The sequence below is a fragment of the Camellia sinensis genome, chromosome 9 (assembly GCF_055761805.1).
Source record: "Camellia sinensis isolate YWXY chromosome 9, ASM5576180v1, whole genome shotgun sequence".
Taxonomy (NCBI): domain Eukaryota; kingdom Viridiplantae; phylum Streptophyta; class Magnoliopsida; order Ericales; family Theaceae; genus Camellia; species Camellia sinensis.
In genome coordinates this window covers 146941636-146955505 of record NC_138969.1, presented here as the reverse complement: position 1 = coordinate 146955505, position 13870 = coordinate 146941636, and the positions used below count along the sequence as shown (strand labels likewise).

The 13870-nt window shown below is 35.8% G+C and overlaps 2 protein-coding genes across 2 annotated transcripts; both read left to right on the top strand.

Moving 5' to 3' along the window:
* Positions 1 to 5472: 5472 nt before the first annotated feature.
* Positions 5473 to 13219, top strand: LOC114293499 (uncharacterized). Its single transcript, XM_082887768.1, has 4 exons — positions 5473 to 5682; positions 6899 to 7017; positions 8460 to 8903; positions 9793 to 13219. Exons 1-3 carry the CDS (start codon positions 5496 to 5498, stop codon positions 8475 to 8477), a joined length of 324 nt encoding a protein of 107 aa, XP_082743894.1. The 5' UTR covers positions 5473 to 5495; the 3' UTR covers positions 8478 to 8903; positions 9793 to 13219.
* LOC114275747 (uncharacterized) lies at positions 8808 to 10348 on the top strand. Its single transcript, XM_082889439.1, has 3 exons — positions 8808 to 8903; positions 9793 to 10260; positions 10343 to 10348. Exons 1-3 carry the CDS (start codon positions 8808 to 8810, stop codon positions 10346 to 10348), a joined length of 570 nt encoding a protein of 189 aa, XP_082745565.1.
* Positions 13220 to 13870: the final 651 nt, after the last annotated feature.

Genomic DNA, 13870 nt, shown 5'->3' with positions numbered 1-13870 from the left:
TGGTTTAGATTATATACCAAAGTTTGAAATTAATCCTAATCATAAATGTGAAATTTGTGTAGAAGCGAAACTAACTAAGGCTCCATTTAAATCGGTTGAAAGAAAAATCGAACCTCTAGAATTAATTCATACTGATGTATGTGATTTAAAATTTATTCAAACTAGAGGAGGCAAAAAGTATTTCATAACATTTATCGATGATTGCACAAGATATTGTTATGTTTATTTACTTAGAAGTAAAGATGAAGCCTTAGAGATGTTTAAACTCTACAAAACAGAAGTTGAAAATCAACTTGGTAAAACCATTAAAATGGTTAGAAGTGATAGGGGTGGTGAATATAATGCACCATTAAATGAATTTTGTGCACAACATGGCATTATTCACCAAACTACAGCCCCTTATTCTCTACAGCAAAATGGAATTGCTGAAAGGAAGAATAGAACCCTAAAAGAAATGATGAATGCCATGTTACTAAGTTCAGGTTTACCACAGAACTTGTGGGGGGAAGCAATATTGTCTGCTAATTATGTTCTTAATAGAATACCCCACAAGAAAACCAAAAGCATTCCTTATGAATTGTGGAAAGGTCGACCACCTTCCTACAAATACTTAAAAGTGTGGGGGTGTTTGGCAAAAGTTGAAGTACCTGTTTCTAAAAAGACTAAGATTGGACCAAAAACAGTAGATTGCGTGTTTATTGGTTATGCTCAGAATAGTAGTGCATATCGGTTTCTGACTTATAAATCAGATATACCTGATATAAATGTGAACACTATTATAGAGTCAAGGAATGCTGTGTTTTTTGAACATGTCTTTCCTTACAAGAAAGGACAGGAATTAAGTTCACAGAAAAGAACTTATGATTGTACACAAAGTCAAGAGACTAATGACAATCAAACACAAGAGACTATTAATAGTCTCGACCAACAGGATTTAACTAATGATGAACCAATACGAAGTAAGAGAGCTAAAACATCAAAATCCTTTGGTCCAGATTTTCTGACATACTTGTTAGAAAATGAACCTCAAAACTTTAAGGCAGCAATGACAGGTCCAGAAGCACCTTTGTGGAAAGAGGCTGTTAATAATGAAATTGAATCCATTATGCAAAATCATACTTGGGAATTGGTGGATCTTCCACCAGGTTCTAAACCTCTTGGATATAAATGGATATTCAAGAGAAAAATGAAAGCAGATGGTTCAATTGATAAGTATAAAGCAAGACTTGTTGTTAAAGGTTACAGACAAAAGGAAGGTCTGGACTATTTTGACACATATTCCTCTGTGACAAGAATAACATCCATTCGCATGCTTATTTCTATAGCAGCGTTGTTTAATTTAGAAATACATCAAATGGATGTTAAGACAACTTTCTTAAACGGTGATCTAAATGAAGAGATCTATATGGAACAACCCGAAGGGTTTGTAGTATCAGGGCAAGAAAAGAAAGTTTGTCGACTTGTAAAATCCCTTTATGGATTAAAACAAGCACCTAAGCAATGGCATGAAAAATTTGATCATGCAATGCTTACTAATGGGTTTAAGATAAACGAATGTGACAAATGCGTCTATGTTAAAAACACTGACCAAGGATATGTCATAGTTTGTCTTTATGTGGATGACATGCTTATCATTGGAAGCAGTCAAAACATGATCAAATCAACTAAGCAGATGCTTAACAAAAGATTTGATATGAAAGATATGGGGGTCGCAGATGTTATATTAGGAATGAAAATTACTAAAACATCTGACGGATATGCATTATCTCAATCTCATTATATTGAGAAAATTCTTGATAAATTTATCAAGGATGATTTGAATTTAGCTAGAACACCTGTAGACATCAGTCTTTATTTATCGAAAAATAAAGGTGATGCAGTGTCTCAGTTAAAATACTCCCAAATCATTGGAAGCCTAATGTACCTAATGAATTGTACTCGTCCTGATATAGCTTATGCTATAAGTAAATTGAGTAGGTACACTAGTAACCCTGGAGAAGACCATTGGAAAGCGATCATTCGAGTTCTTAGATATCTAAGATTTACTCGTGATCATGGTTTGAACTTTACTCGATATCCAGCAGTACTCGAAGGTTATTGTGATGTCAATTGGATATCGGATACTAAAGATTCAAAATCCACTAGTGGATATGTCTTTACTCTAGGAGGCGCTGCTGTTTCTTGGAAGTCCATGAAACAAACGTGCATCGCACGATCCACAATGGAATCCGAGTTTATTGCTTTAGACAAAGCAGGTGAAGAAGCAGAATGGCTTCGTCACTTCTTAGAAGACATTCCAATGTGGCCAAAACCTGTGCCAGCTATTTGCATTCATTGTGATAGTCAATCTGCAATAGGCAGGGCACAGAATCACATGTATAACGGTAAGTCACGACATATACGTCGTCGACATAATACCGTAAGGCAATTGTTGTCAAACGGAATAATCTCAATAGATTATATAAAATCTAAAGAGAATATTGCGGATCCGTTAACAAAAGGTTTGACAAAAGAGCTAGTGTATAGTTCATCAAAGGGGATGGGATTAAAGCCTATTACATAAGAGTCGTCATAATGGTAACCCTACTTATATGACTGGAGATCCCAAGAACTAAGTTCAAAGGGACAACTAAGTTATGTATGGCTCGCCAGAAATCACCAAGGGATTAAAATTCCTACCCATTCCTATGGTGAGAGTGATATCTGCAACATATGTTGTCTGCAGGGGTATAAGGATAAGCTTTGCTTTTAATGATTACTTATATCTTGATTAAGGCATAAAATCAAGACGAGTATAAGGAGATACTCACAATAAGAATCACCTATATGAGTGTTGAACTGGGGCCGGTTCTATGAGAATGAAGAGGCTAAATTCTCTAGAAACACTTATGAAAACCAGGTGCGTTCAAGGCCAAAATGAACACAACAGTGAGAACCACGATGTGTTAGAAGATATTTTGTGTGAAATCTATTGTCTTGGCTTACACAAACGGCTGAACAATTCAAGGCATCGCGTCCATTGGTTAGCCAGTAAGTCCGATAGGTTATCACTAGGGAAGGTTCAAAGCCGAAAACTACCTATCCTGATGCAAGATATTTTCGACTTATACTCTTTCGTTAAGTCTGCATATTGTTGCATTTCCGTTGTCATCAAATTCCATTCATGTGGGGGATTGTTGGAAATGGTTAATTTTTCCTCAAGTTTGGTCTATTTTTTAGGTGGGCCCCGAGTGTCGACTTACTCGGGTCAAAGTGGTAACGCGTTCTATGCCGCGTTATGATTCACGTGGTATATTTGGTTGCTCAAAACCATTGCCGAGTGAATGGGAAATTGAAGCCAAAGTGTGCTCCATGGAAATGGAGTTTTGGTGGAAATTCCTTAAGGTTGTAAATTGGCTTGTCCCACATTGATTTGGTGGGAAGTTTTGAAAGGGTTTATAAGGCTTAGGGTGAGATACTTGGGGTGTGCCCCAAGGGGTACCCAAGTGTTTTAGAGGGAGAGGTTATGGGCAAAATGGGCTAGACCCATTGGACCCAAAAATCACTACACACGCGCGCGCGCCGCCGCCGCCGTCCGTCCGGGCGGGCGGGCGGGGCTGGGCCTGGGCTTGGGCGCGGGTGCGTGGTGTGTGGTTGGGTTGGGCTTCTAATCTTTTTGGGCCAAAAACATTTGAATTTAATTTTATTTTTTATTAAAAATAAAATCCAGAATTCAAAATAAATTGGTTTGGATTTTTTGTTCATCCAAACAGGGCCCTTCCCGGTTTCAAACAGAAATAAACTGTTTTGGAATTAATGCACACCCAAACAGGGCCCTTCCCGTAATTGCTATCTGTTTGAATTGTTGAATCTGTTTGAATTCAAAACCCAACATGTATCATACCTGTTCAATTCAAAACCAAGAGCCACATACCTGTTCAATTCAAAACCAACAGCCACCTTCACATCTATAAATAGGACCACCCTCATTTGATATTTTGCATTCAGAAATTTCGTATTTCACCTCTGTTAATTCTATTCTTCATCTTACTGCATTTTATTTTCAAAAGAAAGAGTGTAAACACTTAGTGTGTTCGTAAGGCAAACAGTTAGTAGTGCTGCTATTGTTTGTGGTAGATCATTTCATCCTGGGAGATAGACGTCCGAATTCTGAAAGCACCGTGGAGAGGACGAATCTGTCTTAAGGACACAGTGCCAAACACTGGACTTGATCAGAAAATAATTCCAAGAAATTAAATCAAGTAAGTTATTTAATTTATTTTCAGTATTGTTTTTATTTATTTAAATCAGATTTTAATTTTGTTTTTGTAACAAAATAAAATCTGTTTTTATTTATTTATTTTTATTTCGAGTTTGATTTTTGTAATCAAACAAATTCTCTCCTTTTCTCTATTTCTTTTATTCTTGTTGTTGTTTTGTACACAACAGAATTAAATCTTTTTAAATACAGTGAAGATTGTCCTACACATTTGAGGGAAGAGGGCACACCAATGGAAGGGGGAATACAAAATGGACCTGAAATTCAGATTGTAACTTCACCTCAGCTGATTGCTCCTTCTTGTGACCTACTCTCTCGTAAGCTCTCTCTCTCCCCATTGTTTTTTCAGGTGTGTATTTAGTGATATAAATCCTACTATGTATCCATGAACTTCGTATTTTATGTAACAGAAATGTCAAGCCTTACAATATTTGTTTGGTCATTAAGAATAAAAATGTCCTTGTTATAAAAATTTTGTATGATCAGCATTTTCTTGAAAATGGGGCGAGAAAAGCAGGTTTATGTTGTAGTTATCTTAATGACCAATTTTTAGTTATGCCATAAAATGATTTCATTATCTCTGCTTTTTTGTTTATTTGACTTAATTTTTGGCTAATTGTGATATTAGTTTTGGAAAATTGGAAACGATGATATGTGCTTCAAATTTTACACAGGAGAAGCTAGGGATCAGTATCTTGTCATATGTCTACCCCTCTACCAAGCTGCTTTGAAGGGTGACTGGAAAGCTGCTAAATGCTAATGGTGTCATAGAAATATTTCCAACTGTGATACGTTCTAGGATCACAAAAGGGGTGGGAAACTGCACTTCACATTGCAGCAGCCGCGAAGCGCATTCACTTTGTGGAGGAGTTGGTGGGACTGATGAATCCTGAAAGACTTGGAACTTCAAAACAGTAATGGGAACACTGCCCTATGTTTTGCGGCTATTGGCAACTAAAACGATAGTCACCAAATGTATAATTTAAAAAATATAAATGAGCTTTGGCGACGAAAATTTTAGTCGCTCCAGAGTTTGTTTTTGGCGACTATTAGTGGGTTAGTCGCCCATACCTTCCGCGATAGTTTTCCAGCGACAAACATGGCGACTAAAAAATTTAGTCGGGAAAACCTAAAATCTGACTTTTGGCTACTAAAAAATCACTTTTGGCGACTAAATTTTTAGTCGCCAAATGTGTATTTTCTTGTAGTGGCTGGAACTGTGAGAATTGCTGAAGTGATGATTAATAAGAACGAACACCTGCCAATGATCTGTGGTAGCCAGGGAATGACACCACTGTATATGGCTGCTTTGTTAGGACATAGTGACATGGTATGGTATCTCTACCAAAAGACTACGAGTGAAGATTTGTCAGATGAGGATCGAATTGGGATACTCAATACCTGTGTTAGTACAGATTTTTACGGTAAGTAAATATTCAAACCTTTTCTTTTCAGCCTGCCTAAAATGAGTTACTTGCTTTGAGTCACTTCTTGATTAAGATATTCGTCAATTTTTTAGTGCAACAAACTACAACACATTTCTTGTCATCATAAAATACTCCCTTCCATCATGTAATGGATTGACAAATATATTGGAACAATGAAGGACAAGAAAAATTAGGGAAAATTATATGTGGTCTTTGTAATTTGACTGTTGTGTCAATTTGATTTATGTAGTTCTAATTGTATCAATTTTACACCCTTAAATATTTTCACATTGTGTCAATTTAATCCAATTGATAACACTGGTTAAAAAATTTAACAAAAGTCAAGGGTAAAATGGTCCATTCAAAAGGGAATGAACCATTTCAAATTGGACACCAACCCCTAAATCATTTTGAGGAGAGTGAATGGACTATTTTGTGCATTGATTTCAATTCAATTTTTGGAAGGGTGTTATCAATTGGACTACATTGACACAATGTGAAAAATTTGAGGGGAAAATCAATACAATTAATATTACAACAAGAAGCAAACTACATCACTGGTGTGAATCCTAAAAATTAGTACATGCCAGAAGAAGTAGATACAAATAACCTAAATGGTTGGAGAATCTTTAGCAAAACCTAAATTCTAATTAGGTAGGTGAAATACAACATGTCATTTCGTTTTGCTTATTCTCTTAGGCCAAAATTGCCTCTCTTTTTTTCGTTCTCTCTTTTGGCATTTTATTTTTTAATTTGTTTGGTCATATTTTGGTTTAGAAGAATGCTAGAAGTATCCGACAGTAAATCGTGTCCATAATTGCTTTTCAATCAAACACAAGTGGGGCAACAAAAATACAACACTTTCATCTTATAGTTGTGAAACCTTTCTTTTTGACCCCCCCCAAAAAAAAAATAAATAAATAAAAAAATGCAAAACTTGCTGACCCACCGTCTTTTGGTTTAGCAAAATGGTGGATGCACTTAATCCACTTCAATGCTTTTTGGTGAAACACAAGGAAAAGAAGATGGTTTTTCACTAAACAAAACAAACTACAACAAGATTTCCCAAAAAAGAAAAGAGAAACTAATAATAAGAATTTTTTTAAAATAAACAATTAACTAAATAAAATAAAAATAGGTAAATGAAATAAGACTTAACAACTTTTGCATCTTCTTGTTGAGTAACTATTATATATATTGTTAAATTGTGTAGATGTAGCATTGGACATATTGAAACACCACCCACAGCTGGCAGTGGCTCGAGATGGGAATGGTGAGACAGCATTGCATGTACTGGCTCGAAAACCTTCAGCATTTACTGGTGGAAGTCAGGTTAGCATGTGGAAAAGATTCATCAACACATGTTAGTTTCTCCAATCATCTCTTCTCATCCATTTATTTTACTAGCTTCTCATGAATTGATCTGCTCAATGGGGACATTCTATTACAAGCCTAGGTACTCTCTATCATATAACCTGATGGAAAAGGACTCGTAAATTGTGAGTTTAGACTCAGTAAAATATAAGTAACTATTCTTTCAATTTGGAGTGGTCGGGGAAGTGTTTATACCCTGAAAAAACAGAACAAAATGATCTGAAGCAACTGAGAAAACTTGAAGCACACCTGTGTATAATATGGAGTCTACTACGTAAAACACAAAATGATATTTCCCAGCCTACATCTTGACAACAATATTTGCTTTTGAAACTTACTAAAAGAGGTCATTGGCTCCATTGAATAAATTGCATTTTTTGATAAATGCTTTTGTTGTAGTGCATAATTCTTGACCTTTGGAAAATGTACATATGGATCTGATTAAAATAGTTTCTACTTCCTACAATTCATCATTTCCCCAATTTCTAATTTTCCACCTATGAATATTGTTTTGTTTAAATGCTTTATTTGATAAGTTTATAATTTTGGAGGATTTACACCTTTCTATCATACCTAACTTGTTACTACCTTAGCTGCTTGACCTACATGATCATTCACTTTAAGTAAGTAGGCTCGGCATAGTTTGCGTAAAGGAATGTAATATATGATGGTATCCTCTTTCCCAACTCCTGATGGTCTTTTGATGTGTTGAGCTTTGGAATCTTCATTTGAAGCCATCAAATACTGGACCTATTGATTGCATCATGTGGGCGCTTGTTGAGATCTTTCTAAGAAGTTCAGGAAGGGATGAGAAGGACCATACCATTGTTATTTAAGAAAGTATCGTGGTAAAAATCTCTCTTGTAAATAGAACAAGGTATTCTCGATGAAAATCAAAGATCATGACGAATAAATTAAATTTCATGTAGATTACTAGATAGTAAAAAATGCTTCTCTATCAAAATACTGATTAAAATGTCAAGATTTGAACTTGAGAGAGTAAGAAAAATGCATGTCATTAAGTTTTGGAAATTCACAACCACATCACCTGATTCTCGATACATATCACTTAGTACTTCTCATACCAGTACACCAAAACTGTTGTTGATTTGTCTCCCAATACTTCGATTTAGAACCATGATGAAGATTGTGTCAACCACTATTGGTAGAAAAACACAACTTTACAAAGAATAAACGAAAAATAAGTTTAATTTTGTAATTATATTGTTTTTATGTTTGGAAATGATATGAAGATTGTACCAATTGCTCTTTTTGACCCTTCTCTTGCTCTTATTTTTAACATTCTTCAAACTGCTAATAATTAGTGGGTTGTTATTGCTGCTTTTATTGAATAATTTTCTCTAGAAAATTCATGATCAGTTAAAATGCTTTGTTCTCAGTTCCAGGTAGGAAGGTAGGACATGATAAAAGTCTGAAGCAAGCCCAAGCATTTGAACTAGTTAGATTGTTATGGAAAATGGTGATAAAGCACGATGATTCAGAGATTTCGGACTTGATCCGAAGCCCTTCACGACTTCTCCTTTGTTGCGGCAGAGCATGGAAACACCAAGTTCTTGATTGAGCTTATTGAAGGTTATCCTGATTTGATATGGAACGTAAATAGCCAGAACCAAAGCATAGTTCACCTTGCCGTTTTACATCGTCATGCAGGAATATTCAATATTTTATATGAGATAGGCTCGATTAAGGATTTAATTACTGCATGTAGAGATGAAGATCGTAATAATATGTTGCATTTGGCTGCGAAGATAGCACCCCCAAATCAACTTAATATCGTGTCAGGGACAGCTCTTCAAATGCAAAGAGAGCTACTGTGGTTTAAGGTAAACATTTCCACTCGGTTAGTAATTTCAAAATTTTGATTTTTCCTAGTGCTTTACATAACTAATTTTACTGTTGGCTATATTTTTCTAAACACATGATTGAATTCTTAAGTCCAACATGACATCCACATTGGCACTTGAATTTGGTGGGTTTGCAATGGACTAACCATATCATTGGTGAATAAAATCATAGTTCATCAAAGAACGAATCATGATGAAGAGCAAAAAGGCCACCTATAGCTTCTTGTTTCTAGCATAGGTTTTATTTGTTATTTGAAGTCAATCAGATTATACTTCATTATTGCACCCTTCTCTAGCAAACTTTATTGCTGTAATGTTTTAAAGATTCTATTTTCGTAATAATTGATTTTTATAGTCTTTCATAATATGGTCCCTTGTCAATGTGATGGTCATGGTCCTGAAAGATTTAATGAATGCTCATTTCAATTGTTCGAAAATTTGTTTATTGCTCTTTCCTTCTCTTTTCTTCTCAGAAAATACTATAAAACTCAAAACTAAGGAAGTTTACAAATTTTTCCTTACTCACAGACGTGGCATACAGTAATAGAACTTTTGCTGGTTTTTGTTCATCGGAAGGTGTAGATGACCTAGTGCTATTCTACTCGTCAGTTTCTTACCTTCTCTCTTTCCCCATTTTGTTGTGTTTTATTATCTCCAATAAAATTTTACTTTCTTTTTGCAGATAAAAAAAGATTAAAAAAGAGAATTTATGAATTTAAAACAGGACCCACTAAAATAGTGTGATCGGAGCAACACATGTGGTAGTTTGTAAAATTTGTTAGTTTGAATAGCATAACTCTACCTTTTCTCTCTTTTTATTTTTGTCCGCTTAGTGAAAGGATAACATACATCATTTTGGTCGTTGCAGGAGGTGGAAAAGATTATGCAACCTTCATATGTAGAAAAGAAAAACTCAAAAGGCAAAACACCTCGAGCTTTATTTACTGAGGAGCACAAAAACTTAGTTGAGAAAGGGGAGGCATGGATGAAGAACACCGCCTGCCAATCTATGGTTGTTGCAACACTTATAGCCACCGTAATGTTTGCTGCAGCTTTTACTGCACCAGGCGGCAATAACAACAATACAGGAATCCCAATGTTTCGAAAGCATAGTTCCTTCATGGTTTTTGCAATATCAGATGCCATAGCATTAGTCACCTCTTCCACTTCAATACTCATGTTCTTATCTATACTCACCTCACGCTATGCTGAAAATGATTTCGTCGAATCATTGCCCTTTAAGCTCATGATTGGACTCACGACAGTCTTCATCTCCATAACTACCATGATGGTAGCTTTTTGTGCGACATTTTTCATTGTTTTTTACCGTTATACGGTATGGGTACCAATCGCTGTCGCCTTGTTTGCCTGCGTGCCTATCATTTTGTTTGCTACCCTCCAATATCCTCTTTTGGCAGATGTGATCCATTCAACCTACGCTTCCAGGTTATTGTTTCAGCCAAGGAAACATATGCTTTACTAGCATAATCCAAGTCATATATAAGTAGTGTGTCTACTTTCAGTTGTGGGATCATGAGTTGTGTATTTTAATTTTGAATAGTACTTCTATTGTGTTTGTGTTTGCTTTTGTTTTTGTTTTTGTCACGACCCAAACTCGGCCCTATGGGTTTAGCACCGTAACCGGCCAGTAATCCGAGATTACCAAAGGCCTGCAGAACAGTCGTATAGTAAAACAGAGTACAGGGCCTGGCGGAAGCCAATACAGTAAATAAATAATGTCCATTGAGCTGTGACAGTCTGTATGCCAAAAAGATTTTTCATGCATTCACATTGCAAACAGTACAGAACGGTATGCACAATATTTACAATCATTCGGACTAGGGACTCAATCCTAGATAACAGTACGGTAAACATTCAGTCTATACAAAACAGTAGACGGTACAGAAGGGGGAATTGTAAAACACCCCTAAGCCTTAACACGATAGGCTCGGAACCTCGCAGTGAGGCACATAGGCTGGCTTGACAAAACTGGAGTCTAACCCACGCTCCTAGCTCCGGTCTGGTGGCTGAGCACCTACATATATATATATATAAACAGTGAGCTAAAGCCCAGTGAATAACATAATGCGTAAAGAGGTTATGAATGAAATGTCCTTACAGTAATGAAATCAGTTCATTAAACAATACTTCAGTCTTTCAGTCAGAACAGTTATTCAGCCATATGTGATACATCCATTAGCATAGCAGTAAACAGTAGGTCTTAAAGACCGAACAGTAATGATGGCCATCAGTCAGTAAACAGTAGTGGTTCCACGAGGGAACCGATAGAGATCTCTGTAACAGTAACAGTAGATGCTAAGGATGCCACAGTACAGTTTAGAATATAGGACATACATTCATTCAGTAAACAATAGCAGTTCAGTAAACAGTTCAGTTCAGTATTCAGAAGATAATCATTTGAACATATCTTTACACAATTGTTACTCACAGAGTTTGGGCTACAGTAAGCTAGAGCGTGTCTCCCCAGTCGCCAACCCTACACAGTTAACAGATTGAACACACTAAGCTACGCAGTTGGGAAATATAACAACTTAATCCCTAATGCATCGGTGTGTTCTACCTCTATATCCTCAATAAGATGTCTTAAACTAGGCCTAAGAATGCCTAGGATGGGATGAGGATGCAAGGAGGCACACTTAAAAGCATTTTCAGAAAAACAGAGTCCCGCTCGAGCACAGGTTTCCCCGCTCAAGCGGTCATGCAATAAAGGTACACGCTCGAGCGTAAAATTTCCCGCTCGAGCGTACTGTAAAAGTACTGGATGGGTGAAATCTCCGCTCGACGCCCGCTCGAGCTTGGGACATGACTCCGCTCGAGCGCCCGATCCTCCGCTCGAGCGGACTGTAAAACAGTGCAGAGAGATGCTGGATGCTCGGATTCCACGCTCGAGCGTAACTTCCCCGCTCGAGCGGAAGTGCGAAATCTGGAAAACCCAGATTGTACCTCCAAGATCAAACTCAAGTTTAAATGCATCAAAACCGATCCTCTTGGGCTGAATTTCCAGAAAACATTTATAAACACATAGAATAACATGGTTCAAAGCTCAATTTGAGAAATCAAAGCCCAAGGGTGTTTAATTCAAATCCAATTTCAAACCATTTTCCAAGAACATGGAGAACATGCAAACATGCATGATCTTAAATCATTTTCAAAGCTTTAATGCTGTTTCAAAAGAGCTCAAACCTTCAAAAACAAGATGAACTCATGGAGTATGACCAAAAGATGGACATGCATGTGAGGAAACATGGACTACAACCTCAAAACTTCAATATATGTACATGCATGCAACAATTAAGCCACAATTCAACATCTAAACCATGTTTTGGCTCTACACTCCATCAATATGACATGAACCATGCAAGAATCAACTTAAAACATGAACAAGAAGACAATGGAGCTACCTTTAGTCTTGTAGTTCAAGAAGGGAGCTCAAATATGCAATCTACCCTTCAACAATTCTTCAATTTCCAAGCAATTCACAAGGTAGAACTCAATTTCTCTCCCTCTCCCCCTCTTGGTCGGTTAAGCACAAGAAATGAGCTGAAGCAATGTTTTGATTGAAGTGTATACAAGGCTCAACATGTGTGAGGTAGTGGCCACTAAGTGGTCTAATGGTAATTAAGTCCAACTCTTTAATTAGCTTAACTTAATCTAATTTAATCATACCTAATCAGTTTTCAGGTAAATACACCATAAAATCACATTAATCATAATCATACCTAATCAGTTTTCAGGTAAATACACCATAAAATCACATTAATCATGAGGATCATAAAACACTAATCGGTTTCTAATTCGGCCGCCGATAAGGCCTTCAATTAGCAGTTGAAACATATAAACATGAACAGATAATCATACAGTCAACAGATAAAATGCAATTCAAACAGTAGTATTCATTCCATTCAGTTTCAATTTCGGTCAGTCAGTGCAGTACTTTTAATCAGTTCAATTATCAGTCATGATCAATTCAGTTTCACGGTAAACAGCGTTTATCGGTAACTAATCAGTCATTAATCGGTAAACAGTATGAGGGTTGTTACAGTTTTCTCAAGAGAATTGTCACCTCTTGGGGCGCTTTTAGTAGATTGTTTCAGTAATTGTTTTTGTTTCCTGTTTTTTAGTTGTGAGGGCAAAGTATTTCTCAGATTCTTGTTTGTTTTCTAGTTGTGTATGTTTCTATTTGGAATCTTGTTACAATTTGTTTGTACTGCGTTGTTTGTGCTATAAAATTTTAATTTACCCAAAAAAATAATGGAAGATTCTATATTTTATAAGTTATAATGTTAAATCTTCCATCTGAAATGTATTCTTGTCTCTTATCCATTTTGTAAAGATCCTTGATAATATTGAGTTGTTTAATTAGCCTTGGTTGAGTTTTCCGTTTTATTTTTATTTTTATTTTTATTTTGGGTAAATTATATTTTATCCCACTTAAATTTTACAGTTTTTCTCTTTGGTTTCCCATTTTGGCACCTGGCGATAATGGGGTGAGACTGGTGAGTAATGAAGACACACCTCGACAGTGACATAACATATTTAAAAATCAGAAATACTTAAAAATTGAGGTAATATAAATTATAGACTTAATTTATTTTTAGTGAGTACATTCAAATTTAAGTATTGAATTGAATTATTATACACCGTTTTAAACATGTGTACAATTAGTATTTACTCATTATTACAGTGAACAAAATTCTAAATAGAGTAAGGCCTTACTGTCTGATCATTGAGATTGATTAATCTCCGGTGCTAAGAGTCAAAATTTTAAGGCTTTAAAAATGGAGTACCATTGAAAAAAAAAAAAAAAAAAGAAGAAGGTGGGTAAACATTGTCTGAATTATAAAAAAAAATAAAAATTGCTACATCATAATTGAGAGTTCCACTTGAACTATTATATTATATTAGAGAACTATCGAATAACAATA

What these genes read in the sequence shown, in the direction of transcription:
- LOC114293499 (XM_082887768.1), top strand. Translation starts at nt 5,496, where the DNA reads ATGATTAATAAGAACGAACACCTGCCAATGATCTGTGGTAGCCAGGGA. An exon ending in TGTTAGTACAGATTTTTACG is followed by an intron (nt 5,683 to 6,898) that starts GTAAGTAAATAT and finishes TAAATTGTGTAG; the next exon opens with ATGTAGCATTGGACATATTG.
- LOC114275747 (XM_082889439.1), top strand. Translation starts at nt 8,808, where the DNA reads ATGTTGCATTTGGCTGCGAAGATAGCACCCCCAAATCAACTTAATATC. An exon ending in GAGAGCTACTGTGGTTTAAG is followed by an intron (nt 8,904 to 9,792) that starts GTAAACATTTCC and finishes TGGTCGTTGCAG; the next exon opens with GAGGTGGAAAAGATTATGCA.